The sequence below is a fragment of the Cynoglossus semilaevis genome, chromosome 11 (assembly GCF_000523025.1).
Source record: "Cynoglossus semilaevis isolate Cse_v1.0 chromosome 11, Cse_v1.0, whole genome shotgun sequence".
NCBI classification, from domain to species: domain Eukaryota; kingdom Metazoa; phylum Chordata; class Actinopteri; order Pleuronectiformes; family Cynoglossidae; genus Cynoglossus; species Cynoglossus semilaevis.
Genome location: NC_024317.1, coordinates 8,224,221 through 8,243,607, shown reverse-complemented (window position 1 = coordinate 8,243,607; position 19,387 = coordinate 8,224,221). Strand labels below are relative to the sequence as shown.

The 19,387-nt window shown below is 39.0% G+C and overlaps 3 protein-coding genes across 7 annotated transcripts in view; 1 reads left to right on the top strand and 2 right to left on the bottom strand.

Annotated features, from left to right (window-relative positions):
* Positions 1-938: 938 nt before the first annotated feature.
* psmd6 (proteasome 26S subunit, non-ATPase 6) lies at positions 939-4,939 on the bottom strand. Its single transcript, XM_008320361.2, has 8 exons — positions 4,635-4,939; positions 3,349-3,554; positions 2,932-3,077; positions 2,626-2,845; positions 2,438-2,546; positions 1,829-1,997; positions 1,243-1,320; positions 939-1,149 (listed from the first exon to the last, which is right to left on the bottom strand). The coding sequence occupies exons 1-8, from the start codon at positions 4,777-4,779 to the stop codon at positions 1,053-1,055; spliced, it is 1,170 nt and encodes a 389-aa protein (XP_008318583.1). The 5' UTR covers positions 4,780-4,939; the 3' UTR covers positions 939-1,052.
* Positions 4,940-5,941: 1,002 nt separating this feature from the next.
* On the top strand, positions 5,942-10,881 carry slc2a9l1 (solute carrier family 2 member 9, like 1). Of its 3 annotated transcripts, none has more exons than XM_008320360.3 (12): positions 5,942-6,089; positions 6,663-6,758; positions 7,324-7,484; positions 7,562-7,686; positions 7,994-8,123; positions 8,804-8,952; positions 9,081-9,268; positions 9,355-9,465; positions 9,853-9,957; positions 10,091-10,166; positions 10,349-10,476; positions 10,588-10,881. In XM_008320360.3, exons 1-12 carry the CDS (start codon positions 6,066-6,068, stop codon positions 10,771-10,773), a joined length of 1,479 nt encoding a protein of 492 aa, XP_008318582.1. In that variant the 5' UTR covers positions 5,942-6,065; the 3' UTR covers positions 10,774-10,881. The 3 variants fall into 3 exon arrangements, with proteins under 3 accessions (XP_008318582.1, XP_024915702.1, XP_024915701.1); XM_025059934.1 differs by having other exon boundaries at positions 5,946-6,089; positions 6,605-6,758; XM_025059933.1 differs by having other exon boundaries at positions 5,949-6,089; positions 6,621-6,758.
* A 3,637-nt stretch (positions 10,882-14,518) lies between these two features.
* Positions 14,519-19,387, bottom strand: part of prickle2b (prickle homolog 2b) — an 85,966-nt gene continuing 81,097 nt past the window's right edge. For all 3 annotated transcript variants that reach the window (XM_008320358.3, XM_017036905.2, XM_008320359.3), the window contains 3 exons: positions 18,851-19,037; positions 16,924-17,805; positions 14,519-16,793 (listed from right to left, as the gene is read on the bottom strand). In XM_008320358.3, the coding sequence (XP_008318580.1) occupies positions 15,850-16,793; positions 16,924-17,805; positions 18,851-19,037 (2,013 nt within the window). In that variant the 3' untranslated portion in view covers positions 14,519-15,849. The remainder of the gene's footprint in view (positions 16,794-16,923; positions 17,806-18,850; positions 19,038-19,387) is intronic.

Below are 19,387 nucleotides of genomic sequence, written 5' to 3'. Positions count from 1 at the left end.
AAATTAAAAAAAAAATTTCAAAAAACCTTTCCATCCATCGTCAACCGCTTATCCGGGGCCGGGTCGCGGGGCCTACAGTCTGAGCAGGGACACCCAGACTTCCCTCTCGGTCGACACTTTATCCAGCTTTTCTGGGGGGACCCAGATGAGAAACATTAAAAATTAAAGTTTGAAATTTATTTTTTCAAAGATTGTCATGAATATTTTTCAACTTTTGACAAACATGACAAGCGAAATTCAGATTTTTCCAAAAAATTCAAAACATTTTTTTCCAAAACAATTTCAAAATGCCATAATTTGGTGAGAAACATGCAGAAAACATAAAATTTTGAAATTTGTTTTAACTTTTGACCAACATGACATGCAGAATTAGGATTTTGTGAAAAATTCTAAAAATGTTTTTTCACAAACATGTTTCAAAATGGTTCAATTTGTTGAGAAACATGGAGAAAACAAAACAAAATCTGTTTTTTCAAAGATTTTCATGAAACTTTTTTTAACTTTTGACCAACATGACATGCGAAATTCTGATTTTTCCAAAAAATTAAAAAAATAATTTTTTTCACAATTTTTTTTAAATGCTATAATTTGGTGAGAAATATGCAGAAAACATAAAATTCTGAAATTTGTTTGTTCAAAGATTTTTATCTAACCAATTTTTTTTCTTAAAAATCTGTCAAAACAATTTTTTTTCTAAAAAAATTTCAAAAAATCTTTTCTATACCTTTTTCAAATATCTTTTTTCTAAAACTTTTTAAAATGCTATATTTTAATTAGGGCAAATTAGGGCATTTCTATTTATTTTTTAAGAAACATGATTTTTAGGATGTTGAAGATTGTATAGTGCATTTGTTTTGTAACAAATTTCTTTAAATAAAATAATTCATACTGTTATATTAACTATGTGTCTGTGAAATCATTACAGCCCATCACAGGAGCAGCATTTAAACAAAACATTTTTATTATATACACACATCTTTTGTTGGTGGATAAACAGGTTTTGGGTAAATGACGTTTTCTGCAACTAAGAGAACCATGGGCACCATGTTGGTTTACATGTTGATGACCCTAGACAGTTTCTGGACTCTGTTCAGGAGAAGATCACCCTTCTTGATGGTTTCCTGGTACTGCCAGTTTTTGCTGTCGGGTCTGGAAACCACAGGGAAAGGGTTTATTGCATTGTCTGACTTGTTTGTGAGCAACATCTTTGTTTTACAGAGGTTTAGACAACAGTAAAATTACCTGTTGGTTTCCACTATTTCATTTACTTTGTCAATTTTACAGTGAAGGCGACCTGCAGCGATGAATCTGGACAACTCCCTGGAAAACAGATTACGTCGTATGATTTACCAGATTATTTAGAAAGGAAAAAAAACAGTTGTGCACTCTGCTACTTAAACAGAGACACTCTTATTTCTACTGGAAAATTTGATTTGATTTGATTTCACTAACAAACCATTCAAAGGTTTTTTTTTCCAGAGAACTGCTGCTTATTGGAAATCTGCTTTTTTGGACTGCCCTTTGTGAACACTATGTTGGTGCTTATGCAGGGATGTCCCAGTAGAGCAGTACTTTTTAAAAACACAAAGAACACCTGGTGCATCACAGACACCTACGACAGCTCATTACATTTTAATTTCTGTTGCTTGGTTTGAACTTAAGTAGATCACGTTGACTCATCTGTTTTAAATGATTTTAGTTGATGATTAGATGATTAGATTAAGCTGATTGGCAGTGAAACCTAAGACTCCTACTACACTACAGAGGCTGTGCTTAGCTTTAGCCCTGATGCAGAGTCTAACTCTCTGTGTGATGTGCAGACACTTACTGGTCAATGAACTCCGTGCTGACACCAAAGGCCTCAGCCATGTAGCCCAGAGTGAGGGAGCGGTATGACTCCAGCAGCTGGCTGTAGGCCTGGATCCTCATCTCCCTCACGTAGTAGCGGTAGTGAGGAGCAAAGAGCCAGTCCTTTTTCATCTCCTGCTCCACCTGGGCTGAAGAGATGAAGAGACAACAGTCAGGACAAAAGCAGGAGCAAAACCACTTTTGTCCAACATATTAGCATTTCTATATGAATTAATCATAATTAACCACTATCAAGTCAAACGTTTTCTACATATTTCACAATGTGTGTGCACTGTTTTGTCTTTGCTTAAAACTACACACACTGTGTGTGTGTGTGTGTATGTATGTATGTATATATATATATATATATATATATATATATATATATATATATACACATGCAGAAAAAAGAAGCAAATTTAACCTCAAAATGTGGAGCTAAAATTTGAGAGACTGTTTGGATATAAAATATATTTTTACAATTAACAATAGTTAGAACATGTAACATAAATTACTATAAAGTCCATTTTTCAAACAACATAAAACCTAAGAGCATTACTCTGACAGCATTTTTAAACAGTGTTCTCACCCAGAGACTGGAAGAAGACAGAGTAGCTGCACTCGTAGAGTGAGAACAGATACTGATGGACAGCAGGTAAACTGTGCAGCACCTCCAAGATCTCTGCTCCCTTTATGACCTGCACAAAAACAAACATTAGCACCGCCCACTGATATCACTTGCACTCATTTGAGCATTTAGTGGGTCCCTTCTCTGACCTTCTCACGCAGGTCGGGTCTTTTGAGGGCAATCATGCAGACGTAAACGGTGTAGGTGACAAAGGTTTTGTAGTCCATGAGCTCGTAGGAGGTGAAGGTGGACACAGTGTCGAGGAAGAGCTCTGCAGCTTGTTTGAAGTCTCTAATGGCCACGCAGTAAAGACCTTGGTAGACCTTTAGACGATTCCTCCTGTCCCAGTCTCCGCCCTCCTCGATGAGGCTGAAGAAATTAATAAAAATCTGTGATCAGCACTCTGTGCTCTGGTGTCGCTGCTGTTGCAACAGGATATAAAAGTTAGCTTTTACCTTTTGGCTTTCTCTGAGTTGCGAGTGATGAGGTCACTGTCCATGTAGAAGAGACCGATCCTCAGCAGGTAGAAGACAATGTCTAGCCTGTGGCCCAATGCCACGGTTTTGTCGTAGGTTTTCCTGAAGGCTGTCAGAGCGCTCTCCTGTGGACAGACACCACAAAAAAAAAAAAAAACAAGACAAATAAGTCTGCGTAGTTATTGGGGTTGTCAACCTAACCTTTTAGGTTTTAATCTGATTAATTACATTGAGGCTGTGCTTTATTCGCAATAAATCATGATTCGTTTTCATTTATTAACAATTATTCATAATCAATACATACCAACATTCTTTGCAAGACAACTAATAGTAGGTGAATATGTTTGTGACTATTCCAAACAATGGAATGGTTAATAAAGAACAATTTATCCTTACCTTGTCCCCAATTCTGATAAGATATTCTGCTCTGGCCATCATGGCGTCACGGATCTCACTCTCTCCCAGGTTCTTCTCTGCGTCCTCCAACACGTCGTCCAATCGCTTTAGTTCCTCTTCATTGGTCTTCTTCATTTTACTCAGAAGGTCATTGTCTAGCTGCCACTTTAGATCTTTGCACAGACCTTCATAATATGGTGCCATGTCTGAAAACAGAGAGGAAAACAATCTGAGGCTTCTGGTTTCCTTTTATAGGAGAGACAATTCTTATTATTGTCATTCAATACATATTTTGGGAAAACAAAAAATATATTTATCTACTAATTGGGAAATGGATCCTACAACACAGCAAGATGTTTACAAATGTATCCCTTATTAAAAACGTCAACACTATTTGAACTTGGTTCTAAAATGGGAAAGTTTTGCTTAATCTTTTTCAGCTGTAACCTCATAAAATAACTGAGTTGTGTGATAGTGCATACACACTGTTGTCTCATTGTCTTCTCTATAATAGTTGGTTGATAGATAATAGTAGGCAGTTTTTTGAATGAGAGTAATCCTGAAAGAAGCCCAAAGCCCTAAGTGCACGCCTTTAATTTTAAGGTAAATAAGGTCATGCACATTGAACATTGCTTTCTATCGTTTTCCTTCACTAAAAGCCTTTCCTGCCTCATTTAATTTGTTCGATGTCATTATAAACAGTGCGTTAATCATTTGTTTACCCTCTCTGAATTTTACATGGCCTTTTCCATGTGGCATTGCCTTTGACTAAAGAGACCGATATGCTATAGCGTATGGTTGGGACTCATTTAGAAATTGGTTGGTTTCCTTTTAATACTTTTACATCATTTAATTGCTAGTTTCCAATTTCCCTGATTAAAGTACGTTATTGGGTGACATATTGTTGTTTTAATTACGTTTTAGGATGTGCAATCCAGTGCTTAAATACAGTATACGGCATGTATTACAACATTCACTTGCAACACTATAATTTGGCATAGGAAAAAAACTCTACTTTGTTCGTTGCAGTATCATCGAAAAGATCACCAAACAAAGATGTTATTACTTCATCATACCCACCAGTACTTACTTGTAAGACGTTAAGTACTAAAGCTAACAATGCTAACATCCCCTTAACAATTTGAAAATATAAGGAAAGAAACGTGGAACTGTATAAAAGAAATGTGCCCTGCTGTCTATCATTAATTCCAATGACATGAATAAATAGAGGGAGAGACATTTAAATATGTCAACGACAGACATAGTAGAAAAACGTGCAAACTCACTGTTAGCTTTGATGGCATCCATCAGCTCCGTCTTCACTTTGGTATCCTGTCGGTGACCGTCCATGGTGAGCAGGAACTTCAGCTGAGCTATCCTCAGATCCGGGTTCTTAGGCAGACCCTCCTCCTCAAGGTTTTCCAAAGGCATCTTTATAAAATAATGTCTGAGCAAAAATTACAAACGAATGGACGATTTTTCTTTTGTGTATCTGCTTTAGCAACCGCAGCTAGCGAGCGATGACTACAGAAAAAAATAACTTCCACTTCCGCTTCCGCCGAAACGACCAGTGGTGTAGTGCAGAGAGCGCAGCACATAAACACCACAACATACAGTATATTGCCTTCTGTCGGGAAGGAGTAAGAACTACAGGTGAAAATTTCACGTCCGGTTGCATAACAGAACTTTTCAACCTTGACCATGACCTGGATGACTGAGAATCTTTATTGACAAATGTGTAATAAAATATTGAATTTTTACAACCATAGGATAATATATATTTGTAGATATTGTGTATCATGAAATGCATGTTTAAATTCTACTCTTTCGTTACTTGAAATAAGTTATATCTTATACATTGGTCACCACTCAATCTGTATATGATTAGCAGGGTTTATTTCCTTTGTTTACTTGTTGAGTGTACTGGTACAACATCCGTTTTGAATGAATCTCATCCTGTAATTCTGATTAAACACTTTTTACATGTAATATATACACTTTAGAGCCTTTTGAATGACCACAGGGTGAAACATGATGGTGATTGACAAAAATGTTATTCTACGGTTCTTTACCAAGATTAAAGTATCAATATATTTTAAAAAAAAAGTTTTTGGTAACTATTTTGCTCTAAACATCTTGAAAGAAATTACATTTTTTATATTCTTTCATAAAAATAAAAAACCTGACAAATATGCAAAAATTGATCTTCTTTACACTATATATATATATATATATTATTGTTTTCTAAAATAATTAGAAACTCAAAGCTGCTTGCTAACGCTGTGCTACCAGTTGAACAGTATATCCAAAGGTTTGTTGTAACCAACACTAAACACAAGTGCTTTTGTTTGTCTTTCTATTAACTCTTAGGTGATGTGCTACCACTGTACAATGAAAATGTTACACATCACTTTTAATAAATGCACCTCTTGACATGTGTTGTGACTCATTACATTAGCACTAACTCTGTATAACCATCAACAAACATATCCAATCACAGTTATTGATTTGTGAAGTTACTTTACTTTGGTCAGGGAAAGGTCAGACAAACATAAAGTCTCGCTGAGTCATTGGATGGGCAACGGTGAGTTTTTTTTTCTTCTCTCCCAACATGAATTGTTGCACCTCTGGCAAGTTAATGATAAGCGGTAGGATGACTGAAGTGTGTCTCGGATCAGACATGAGTCTGTCCAGAGCTTGGCCAAAGAAGGGACACTATGGAGACTCGTCTGCAACAACTGGTGAGCTCCTCTTCCCATTTTGATCTGCTGATTTTCACAAGACTACTAAATATTATTTACAACATTTATAAGTCCTATTGGAATCAGTAGATTATAATATGATAATTTTATTCTATGTTTTTCACCAATGTACATAAAGTATAATTAGAACAAATGGAATACAAATTTAGGCATAAACATAGCAGCTTTGAGTGATTTGGGCTAAATATTCTTGACATACTCACAGTTTTACAAAGTTTTAGTTCTTATTGTAAAAGTTCTATTAATTTCCTTTTTCTATTACTTTTGAGTGTAGATATAATACTTAATTAAAATGCTATATTTAAATGAGAGATGTTTTATTAAAAACATTGAAAATTGTGAAATAAGACAACATTGTTTTTTGACTCTTTCAATGCATTTTCCAAGTACAATAAGAACTATCAGAAAAATCATTTTAGGAAGGTGTGCTAACCTTTTATTGTAGTTAGTGTGTTCATCATTGACAGCTTATGTTTCATGTTGACTATGGAAAGTCTGATGAATCTACAGGAGAGTCATTTTCCACCAACCGTATCCTGATGTGCCCTTTAGACCCGGGGAAATGCTCTGCTGCTCATTATCGTTCTGGGATTTGGAGGCTCTTTTCATGTTGGATTCCACACGACTTCACTGAGTTCACCCTCGCCAGTGAGTGTAAATCACTTGCCCACAGGCATGCCCAGTCTGAAAGCCAGTGGTTGCACAAGAAAAGACTGTGTGTGAACTTTGGCCAAATATTAAGATGCTAAACCTTTATGCAACTACCTTTAGATAGGGATTGTATCTTTATGGGTGTTTACTTTTACTTTTCTAAGGATTTAGGAGTGGTCATTTCAGTGGTACAACACTTCAATTCAAGAGCTCTACTGATTTATGAAAAATTTAAAGTCAACAGCTGACACCTATAATTAATAAATGCTGGCTATATACATGTGTGTCACCCGATAATTTGAACACAATTAAACATGCTGCCTTTACAAGAAAACTTGTTGCATTTTGGAGGGGGTACATCAAGCGGTTGGGATATGGAAGGGGGTGTGGAGCCAAAAATGTTTGGGAACTTCTGGATTAAAATAAAGTTGAAAAAAGTTGAAAATAATCAATTTCGACTGCTTTCCCTAATTATTATCAGGTTATGATTTGCCTCTGCTCAACACCTTAATTGCTAACATCTACAGTACTAACATGTGCTTCCTTGTCACTTTGTTTTCAGTTTATACAAAGCTTCATCAACAGCAGCTGGACAGAACGACATGGAGAAGTTCCACCTCAACAGACGGTCACCATGATCTGGTCCCTGACAGTCTCTATGTTCGCCATTGGTGGGCTCGTTGGTGCTATCAGTGTGAAGTTTATATCTGGAAAGCTGGGAAGGTAAGGAGTTAAAACAATAACTTTGTGGACTTCATCGAACTTCTTAAGTCACAAAGTGTCTTTTTTTGTTCCATCAGAAAAAAGACAATGATCTTCAACAGCCTTGTTGCCATCATAGCAGCAGTGATTATGCTTTTCAGTAAATTAGCCAGGTCTTATGAAATGTTGATCTTGGCAAGGTTTCTGTATGGATCATGCACAGGTAAGACAGTGCCATCTGTTGTGTAAAATAAAAGTTAACACATGATCACATAGCAGTAAAACAAACAAACAAACAAACAATGAATTGTGTTAGCAACATAATTTTACATATAACATATATGTATATACATGTTAAATCGTAAAATTTGATTTTTAATATTATATAATATTGTACAATGCACATTGGGGAAATTTACAGTGAGTCCTTGCAACTGACACAGGCTGCCACACGGGAGGTGCAATTAGGGATATGGTAGAACCAACATATACTGTCATGTAAAGGTTTTTGCATTTTTTTCAACCTTTAGGTCTGAGTGCGAGTATCCATATCTTGTACCTCACTGAGATTTCACCCAGAAAAATAAGAGGGACAGTGACTCTAACTCTGGGGACCTTTGGATCATTGGGCAAGCTGTTAGGACAGCTTTTGGGTTTAAGGTACATACCTGTCATCAAGGTCTTATTTACCATTAAATGCAGAATTAAATAAGACTAGAACAAAGACAACACTGATGTAATAGTGTGATGTGACAATACTAGCATATGTGTGAAACCCAAGCAGAACAATGTCACAGGATGGACAGTCGAGTGTAGATGAGAAAGTTGAGATTAAATGGAAAAAGGAAAAATCATCTTCACATTGATATCAATAAATATCTATAAAGACAGAAAGGAAGACTGAGAAGAGTCACAATCAAGACTAAACTAGATCAGACCTTTTCTGATTATGTTCTGAAATGAAAGTCAAGCTAAGCTTTAGGATAAATACTGTATCAGAAATATGAAGACATTTTTCCTTATACAATTTAAATGTAGATGTCCAGAGACAGTATTTGGTCTTTTCACATTAACATGACCTCTTCTGCGACTCTTTTGCAATTTTGAGTGACTTCATAACTAACCTTTAGTAAATGTCTGGCTTGAAGTTGTCATCCTGTTACCTTATAACAAACACATTTATCAGTTTACTTCTACACTTTTGTGATAACATGCTTTTAAAAGTTACTTTAAACTGTGCAATATTGTTGTTTTTTTTCAAATGTGAGATTTTTAGGTTCAAACCTAAGGCAGCCAGAAAACATGTCAAGTATTTAATATATCAATGTATTTTTCACTAGTGAGATCTTGGGTCGTGAACAGCTGTGGAATGTTCTTCTGTGCATTCCTTTGTTTTTCTCACTGGTCAATGCAGTAGCATTGCCATTTTTCCCCGAGGCTCCACGATATTTACTCATTGAGAAAGGAAAGATTGAGGAGTGCAAGAAAGGTTAGTCAAAGACATACATTCAGTGCAGACATCCTTAGATATATACATCGATATACTATTTACATAGAAACACCAACGATTGAATGACGATTCAATTTAAATGTGGTGAGTGAATCATTTATTTTCAGCTCTGCAGAGTCTCTGGGGACCCGGTGATTACAAAGAAGAGATTGGTGACATGTTGGCTGAGCAGGCTGCCATGGAAGCAGCTCCACCAAAAACCCCTCTGCAGCTGATTAGGAACAGGAATGTTCGGTGGCAGCTCATTACCATGGCCTTCATTTACGGCTGCAACCAACTATCAGGATCTTCTGCAGTGAGGAGAAAACTTTCTTTGGCTACTAACTGAATACATAGGTACTGTAAATATTGTAATAATCTGACATGAAATCTAATTTGTAGATCAACAATTTCTCCTATGATATCTTCGTACAAGTTGGCATTCATTCAGACAATATCCGCTACATCATCCTTGGTCTTGGTGCTACTGAAATCCTATCCTCTGTCCTCTCAGTGAGTAGAATGAGCCTGACTGTTTTGTTCGTATCATGCTGTAGCATTCTGGGTCACGGAAGTACGTTTTAACCGCTATTGGGTGTAAAAGGTTAAGAAATATTGGAGGTCAAAATAGAAGCAACAACGATGATGATGATAAATATGTCATTTCCTCACATTTCGAACATTATTCGGCACGTACGTGGCACACGCTGTTTAACTTAAATGTGGTTTTAACACCCTGTGCTGGATCAATTAGTAATTGCACAATATTTTTATGTTAAACATTAAAAACTAGAATCGTTTTAGACTTAAACGGTTTTTTTTTTTTTTAGGTCCAAACAGTTATTTGAACTTGAATAATGACCAAAAAAAAAAAAGCTTTTCGTACATGTTTTCTTTTAGGGAGTATTGCTGATTGAGCGCACTGGTAGGAAGCCCATGATTACTGGAGGCTACGCTATCATGACCATTTGTTGGGTGTTGGTTACTGTCACATTGAATTTGACGGTGAGTCCGCCATCTTGAATTCATGTGGTTAGCCGTGGATAGTGAACTGAGAATTTTAACCGAATGAAAACTGTCCTCCTGGTGCTATTGTTTGAAGGCTAATTATTTCAATAATGTCATTCATGAACTACAGAATCCCAGCTCCTGGGTTCCCTACATCACTGCAAGTTTGATTATCCTGTTCATTGTTGCCTTCAGTGGAGGATGCCGTATGTGCTTTAATGTGTATACCAGTAGTCAATCAATTGTTGAAACTAACAGTATTATTTATTTTTGTAGTAGAGTTGGTGTCTTATACTATTAACCAGTGCCAATAAATGCATATATTACAATTAGCAGTACTTTAAACAAAGGACAATGTATGTTCAAGAAAATGTTTCCCCTCTTACAGTTACAGTAAGTGCTACCCTCAGCAGTGAACTGTTCGTCCAGTCTGATCGAGTGGCGGCACTCGTCATTTCAGGAACCCAGCGCTGGCTGACGATGGCTCTGATAGGTCTGGTTTTTCCATTCATATTGGTGAGCAAAAAACACTAAATGAAGAGTACAGTGTCACACTGGTACAGCATAGTAATTCAATTGAAAATGATTGTAATTGAAATACCTGATTTTTCATACGTCTGCCCGCAGACTTACATGAAATCGTACAGCTTCGTGTTTTTTGCCTCCATCTGCCTCGTGGGCTTCCTTTACACCTTCTTTCTGCTGCCTGAGACCAAAGAAAAGACCATTCTACAGATCGCTGAAGAATTCAAAGCAATCACTGTGTGTGGAAAATCCTTTGCAGAGAGAAAGAGGATGGAGACAAAGTTATAAAGGCAGTTAAGGTACAACATTAAAAACAAAAGAAGGGACATCTCATGCTTGATCCTAAACTCTCACAGGCATTCCTACCTTGGCCTATCAGCCTATCATTTGATTAAATCTTTCATTTCCTCCAATTTGGCCCCAAACCTAAATATTCCGATCTTTGTCATTTCCTCCAATTTGGCCCCAAACCTCCATTTGTACATTTACATTTAAGGGGGAAAATATTCCGATCTTTATGAAGCTATGGTGTTCAAAGTAGGTACAATGTTAAAAGCCAGATGGGTGAAGTCATTCACTTGTATTGTTATGTTCATTTAATTATTTCAAGTCACACAGTTTTGGACCAAGGTGTTTTGTCTTCTTACACGTCATAGATCAAATAAGAGAGAGCTGTATAACTGTGTTTTTCGATTGTTTGAGTTTTACACATTTTGTACCTCATATATGACAGATCAATAATGTTTTACATGACTGACATAAATGTGTTTGGATATTTTATTGTTCGCTTTCAACGATTCAGTAGTAACCATGGTTATAAAGCACAAGTTTTACATTACTATAAGTTACATTTCATGTCTTTACCATATTGTACAACTGTCTATAAAACTAACACTGTATTCACCGATTCTGTTTTGATGCATGTATTTTGAGAGAAAGAAAACCTCCAAAATCACTTGAGTATTACACAATTGTAGCTCTGATTTCACATTTTCCTAGGGGCATGTGAAGGCACCATAAAGAATAATAATTAAAAGTTTGTAAAATTCCATCACACTTTGCTGAGAATACGTTTGGCAAGTTTGAGTTTCGTCGACAGAAAAATAGAGATGGTACACGTTCAACAAGCGGACAACTACCGTAACAAATGCCTCTGTAATGGCAAAGTGGCCCCAACAGGTGGTGCTCTTATTCCTTCGCCTGCTATGGGCCGGCGAAACAAACTCTACCACAGCCCACGAAGCACATACAGTAATGATCAATAACTATACATTTAAAGATTAAAACGTAATTATATATACTGTATATATATATTCGCATAAATAAGAAATAAATGATACGGAAATGTTGAACCTCCCTCCTTGATTCAATGAGGACTGGAGTGACTGAGAGTGGATTTAAAGATTAGCAAGTTCAGTTGAGGTCCTTTCTTTCTGTACTTACAACTGCTTGGATGACAGTAAAAAAAAATGCAGCAGATGGACAATGGACTTACTGTCACAGCATATTAACACCTCAAGATGTAAGTGGGTTTTACATGTAGGGATAAAGAGGCTGGAATGTTAAAGCAGTGTCTGCAAAAAAGAGACAGACAGAGAGAGGGGGTGGGGTGGTGGTGGTGGGTAGAAATCCTCTCAAATCTGAAAATCTCTCACTGCACTTATAACCCCATGGAGTAATCCAATGACCATAACGCAAATATTTGCTTCCATGGCCAAGTCGCAAAAGAGTCTGGCCAATTTAAACCTGCAGAGAATTCAAGCCCACAATCAAAGCCAAATTATAGAAGAGAGAAAAAAAAAACACGGTTAAGTCTTAGTTACATCTCAACCTAATTTTAGTCAAAGCCCTGTTGTATGTCCTCAGACATCAGGGCACAGTTAAGACCCTGAGTTGTTGGTGTCTATGCCTAGGTCTTTGCTGACATTTTTCTTCAGATTTGTTGAAGTTTATTGCTGACAAGTAAAGCTAGTTACTGAAATCTGTTCTGGGTGTGTGATGTACTGTTTGACTGTGAACCTGGTTCTGTTTTTGTTCCCGAAATGGTAATAGAAACCACATGATGGTGACGATAGAGGAGGTAAAAACGCAGGCCAAGGCCCAGTCAGTCTTGTCATGAGTCTTCTATTTACCAGGCCTGCACATAATCACAATGTTTGTGACAACACACCCTTGGTATTCTTAATTTATAAAATCATTGCATCATTTTATCTCAGTCATCTTCAAGACCTGTTCTAATGTGCAGCTGTCCTGCTTCTAAAACGATCTGTAATTATAGCAGTAAGAATTTCCCCCAAAATGGCAAATGGCCTCAACTCATGACAGCTGTGCATCCGGGCTCTCACACACAACCCAAAAACACATGTGCATGAATGAATGTGTGTGGCTTTTTATTTTAAAGGACCACAACCGACACATTGGTTTATCTCCATTAAAAATCCCACATGGATGAGTTGGACAATAAACACAGTCAAACTGTGTTGAGACCATTCTGACTGTACGTCTGACTGTCATTGTACTCCGACTCTGCGGGGTGTTTTCAGATCATACAGGTCCTGCAGCAACAACACACAGAAACTGAAAGAGGTTTGACTATAACTGCACATGTCAGGACACAGTGACACTACGGACTAGGCCAATGAAAGAAGCTTTTTGATTCCAAGCCATTTTGGCTCTGAGGTGGGGATGAATAAAGAACCTGCCAGTCTAGCAATAGTGTAGATGACACTGTTCTCTTGCTTGGAATAGGTACTTTACTCACAGAAGAAAAGGATTACCAGAGTTGTGTTGTCTTGGTTTTGTCAAGTTTTGTCACTGCACAACCTCAATTGGAGTAGGACCCCGGACTCAATCTGTTCAGCAAGTGAGGCATCCAGGATAGAAGTGAAAACAGGAGTTCAAGTCTCTGAGTTTTGGATTAAAGATAAACTAATTGTGCTAATGTGCCAACCATGTCAAGAGCTTTTAGTCCTTTAATTCCGAGATTCGCATTGAAACAACTTGTTACGGTGTAAGTGTGTATTAGTCTGTTTGTGTAGCAGACTGACAGTATGCCTAACACTTGACGAAACCTTTACATTAAAATAGATCATATATAAGAAATGGATGAAGCCACCTGGCTCCAGAAGTGAAACCTGGAAAACAGTTATTTTAGAAAAAACAAGTCCACCATCAAGGTCAACTCAATATGCACATTTAAACCAGTAATGCTGTAAATGTGAAAACCTATACATACAGGCCAAGTCAATAGAGTATATAGACAAGGTTCCATGTGTTTGCATTTAGTAAACACGCGCACACACACACACACACACACACACAAATTACATTTTTCTGGTAAACCAGAGACGAACCCCCCAAACAACAAAAGTCCTGAAACACATCATCATTGAATTTCATTACCTCACCACGGGTGTCAGCAGATCTTTCAGAACAATGGAGCTCAGTATATTTAAATGTGACCATTACCATCTAAATACATGTTCTGTATTAACACAGCAGTGGAGGGTGATTCTCGTCAGCACATTGTAATTCCAACCAGAGACATTGTGCATGAATATGTACACAGGAGACACTGAGGTAGGAAACACTGTTTGCTCCTGTCAATGCGTTTCAAGGGCATTTCAAACATTTCCAGAAAAACGTAACCAAACATTAGGGAAAAACCTTGTATGCTTCAGGTGGGTATTTCCAGGGGTCTTGAAAATAATAATAAAAAAAGACCCTGATAAAGCAATTTGAAAGACGATATTATAGTACTCATTTAAACCTTCTTTAAACATTTATATAGTATGTACATATACACGTATATAAATATATATATACTTTATATATGCATATATACACAACCATATATTAATATATTTAATAATTGTGTAACTTGAGACTATTTCTCAATTTCATCAAGTTTTTGACATTACTAAACTTTACCAAATTACTTTACCAAAATCTCCACTGCTTATTTTAAGCAAAATGGGTCGCATGCTCATAAAAAAATGTTATTCTCAAAATAGCCAATAAACAAACAAATGGATCACTGAAATATTCCTTTAATTCAAAGGATCAAGTCAGTCAGTAAAACATGCATGTTTTTTTTTTGTCTATTTCTACATTAGTTATTTAATACATACAGGATTCTATTCATACAAAATATAAAAATATGAGAGGCCTCATTTACATCCATATTTACACAGACTTCCTTAACTTAAAATGTTATTATTAATTCATTTGTCTATGTACACACTATGAACTGAACAGAACAGTATGTGCTTTGTCTATTTGTTCCAAATCCTTCCACATTTATCAGTGAAACTGAAGTCAGGGTGAAAAATGCACACTAAGCTCTGTTGAACGTTGCGGTTTAATTTAAATGCATGAGACAATAACAAATCCACACTACAAGAAGCACTGGCAACTATGGAGTGTGAACAGTGTCAGAGCAGGAGCAGCAGAGATGAATGTTTTCACAAAAACACACGTGATAAGCGACACAAGGAATAATGGCCTGAAAAATGTTAGGGGGATGGACCAGTGTTGTGTAGCTCCTCTGGTTTTAGCTGAGGTCAATAAATGACTGACTCCCAAGAGTTAAAACATTAGACTGTACATAAGAACCGGACCGTGTGGCCCCTCAGGGTGCACTCACACTGGGACCAGTTATTCCGGAACGCACTGAAGGCCAAATGTTTCCCCTGCCCTAAAGCAAGCGAGCTGAAGCCCAGTAGCTCTGACATATACGTACACACACACATCGTCGTGAAGCATCTTTAAAATAGTCAGCCCTCGTCAATGTTTTGAATTAAAGACTGTGCGAAGTGGCAATTTTCAGTCAATCGTGCTGTACGCATACAAAGATATTTGTGGTGGCAGCAGGAAATGTACGAAACCGTGCTTTTGCGCATGTGTTACCAAGTGTTCCGTGCTTCGGCCCACCACTTCCAACTGTGCCATAGAAGGGAAGTGCTCACACTAGCCATAGAATCCGGACTGTAGGGGGCAAATGTGTTTGGGTGTGGTACGATTGCTCTACTATAAGAGTGCACTCTCAGTAACTCTCTTTGTTAAACCTTCAAAAAGAAGCAAATGATGTTTCATTCTTTTCCTTTAGTCTGTCTTTCAAATTCTGTTTCTTTTTGTATCTCAAAGACTGCTGACTGCAAAAAGCACTAAGCTGAAGTCCATGTAGTGTAAAGTAAAACCAACAAATTGGCAGAGATATTTAATTTAACCAACACGCAAACACTGTTTGGTTACTCACGGTTTACCAACTGCTATTCATCACCAACGTTCAAATACATGATACTCAACATGTAACAACATTGAAATAAGCACATTTTGAACTTGTTGAGTGTCAGGTCCAGACTGTTAGGATATGATACAGTTCTTGCTCTTTCTGCGTTTCTGCGTGTACAACTGCCCACTACGGCTGGCCCCTCCCATTCCTGTGTTGAATTTTTGTACAAGGTCCTGATTGCTGAGGTAGCGCATGTGGACAGGTCTGGGGATTGGCTCACCCAGAAAGTACCCTTCATCCTCTGATTCTGACGATGAAGAGCAGGTGGAGCACCAGTCATCATCATAATCATCCCAGCAATACTGGTTCAAACCAGTGCGCCGGCTAGCACCAGGGTTCTGGAGCGACAAGTCTGAAGTTGTCCTTGGACATTTTCTAAAGAGTTGGGGTTGATACTGACTCCCGACTCCACCTACACCAAAATGGTCCCTGGTGCTTCTTGGTGGTGGGAATCGGTCGTAATCCTCTCGGACATGTGAGTGTGGCCTTTCTTGAGGTCGGAACCGCCGTTGTGCTACCAAATTCAGAGCGTTCTCTGAGCGAGAGCGGCGAGACCTCCGCGAACGGTTGTGATGGTGGTGCCGGCGCCTCTGAGGAGTGTCCTCTGGGGCCTCCATTTGACCACTTGTTCCTCTGCCATTGCCAACGCCACTAACCATGCGTTCACTGATGGGCGGCAATCGAGCAGCATTGGCGCTGCTAACCAAACTAACTCTATCATCTTCCTGGTAGGTGAAGCCAGATGGTAAATGAGTCTTACCTCTACCTCCACCTGTACTGGGAGCATTACTATACTGCACCTTATACTGAGAGGACCTGGGTTGATCCATTTCCATGTATGGTTGACTTGCAGTGAGGCTGTGCACAGAGTCAGAGTTACGAAATTGAACCGAAGAGTTTATAATGTCCTGGTTGGTTTTCTCTAACGCAGTCATTCCTGAGTCCTTGCTCAAATCAGGCATGGAGAAGCGAGAAAGATGTTCCGGACGTTTTCCTCTTCCATCTGATGAGTTTCCTAAAAAAGTAAACAAGTCTCATTAAAATGCGTGTTATAATTAAAATGAAACCATAAATAATCACATGGAACATGATAATCCGACAAGAACGTGCTCTGATAGTACTGACAGGTCTCATGCTGTACTCACCAACACCATTGGACAGGGCCAATGACTCCATGGACCCTCTTGGGGTTTGCTCCAGAGGGGTCAGTTGCTCTGGGAAGCTAAGTGCATTGATGGGGTTTCTGTTTCTGGCCACTTGGTTTGCTGCTGGCATCCCTGCACCTCTGTCCGTCTGGAAGCCATGCAAACTGATTGAGCGCTTGTCGGCAGTAAAGCCGTTATGGTACTGGGAGCAGTGAGAAACCTCAGTGAAGCTCTTTTGGGTCCTCAGTTTGGGAGGGTAGAACTCCGCTGGAGTTGTCTGCTGGAACCACGTCTCGTTCAGAGACTGGTTCTTGATAGCTGAGATGGGGGGTCTATTTAGGCACGCATTGTCCAGGATCCTATGATCCTGCTGTTGATTATTCTTCACTGAGCAGGTGGAGGAATATGTAGTCCTGACATTGCACTGGCTGAGGAGCTGAAGAGGGGTGGGGTTCAAGGGCAGCTCTGATTGTGCATGATAACTATATCGGTCGCCTTCTTGCTCTTGATTCTGCCAAGCTGGCGGCTCGCGAGTCAAACTGGGCGTTTGGCTGGAGAGGCTCAAAAGATCCATTTGTACAGAGAGAGGGTCCACCTCACCAGAGAATCTCTGTCCCAACACAACACCACTTTCACCACCCTTACCTATCTTGAAGCTGCGGCGGGACTCTCGTGTGGAGCGAGCGCTTTGGAAAGCAGAGTCAGAGGAGTCAGAGCCATTAGGCTCCTCCCCCAGACTGCAGGAGCGTGAGCAGAAAATCTGGCCCTGCTTTGGCAGAAAAGGTCGGCCGAGCAGGGAGCATTTACAGCGGGCGCAGCAGAAGCAGCCTTCAGTGGCATGCCAGTGCTGCCCGTCATACGTCATCTGGCCTTGATCGATGCCTAAAAGAGAATTAAAAAACTTAACCATATTTTCCAGATGTAGTTTCACAAAGCACTCAGACTGACATTTCTGTGAAGTCGCTGGGCCTCTGTTGACTTACACATGCCTTTGGGTGGACCTGATAGACTACAGATAGTATCTACAGCAATGTTTGGTCTTGCCATGGTAGAAAGAATGTCAGGGAGACAGGCTATCAACAACTTTTAAAGATAACTGCAGTCTAGAGTTGGCACAGTCAAAGCCAAACCATGTGAAACCACTCGCAACAAGACCTTGAAGAGCCATTACAGAACTGACTGTAAGTCCAGACCCGAATAAACAACCTGTGGTTTACTGTAGGTATGTTTCCAGGTGTCTCGGAGACAGGCAGAAGAGAGAGAGAGCGAAACAGAGAGAGAGAGAGAGAGAGAGAGAGAGAGAGCGAGAGAAACAGGTATTTGTGAATGGCTACCATCTGGTTTTAAAACTGCTTCCCTGATGTTATCATCTTTTCATCAGTTGTCCTTTTCATCCAAATACTTTTCTGTATCCTGTCTGACAAATAATTACAGGACATTTAGACTTAGATCTAACAAAACTTTGTGGGGAAATCTGTGAAAACATGCACATAGACACACAGATTGTCACAGCAGGTGGCTTGGAGATGTGGGACGCTACATTTATACTGTACACTGGAAAGTGATCCCACTGTAAAATAGTAAAACATAAGTGTGCAAGATGTTAAAGGAAAACTCTGGGCAATTTGAACAAATAGCATTTCTCTGCCCATTGTGTATGTTACCCAGCCCATATAGGTAAAGAAAACACTCATAGATGATGCTTCTCTAAGGTTGTATTGTACTAAGACTGATGCTAATTGGAGGCACAGACTGTGTGTTGGTCTGAAACTAAAACAGTAGTATATTCTACAATAATGATAGTAACTTGATATAATCTATTTAGTCCTGCAGCATACATTTTTTTGCAAAAAGATCCTTTAAAAGACCTGTGGGCAAATAATGATGTCGTGTTACGAGTGATATATGCTGAATGCTGGTGGCATACCAATATGTTCCCCACAGGAATCACAGTATTCAGCATAGAGAGACTCGAAGCAGGAGCAGCAGTAGGGTCGTCCCTCCTTCATGATGTAGCGCTGACCCCCCAGCACAGTTTCACACTCAAAGCAGCAGAAGTGCTTCATGTGCCAGTGGCGCCCCTCTGCCTCGGTGCACTCATCGGCGAAGATGATCTATGGAAGGAGAAATAACCAAGCCTGCATATTTATCCCAGGTCCATAAGAGCTAGAACCTCAGTGGTGTCCTCACTGAAAGCTGCAGAAGGACAGAACAAAGACCCGTCCGTCCTCCCTCCTTCCCTCTCCTTCAGAGACACGCTCTCTTCGATCACCCTCTCTGACACTGAGTGGTGTAGGAGGCTAATGAGAGTGGAGAGACCTAGATGGTATTTACTTTTAATTACACTGCTGGTGAATCACTTGGGTGCTATTTTAAGTGCAAACTGTGTCGTTGTCCCCATTTGCAGAGGGTTAATGGATTGGAGATCACCATATTAAGAAGTGACCCCCATTAGACTTGACAA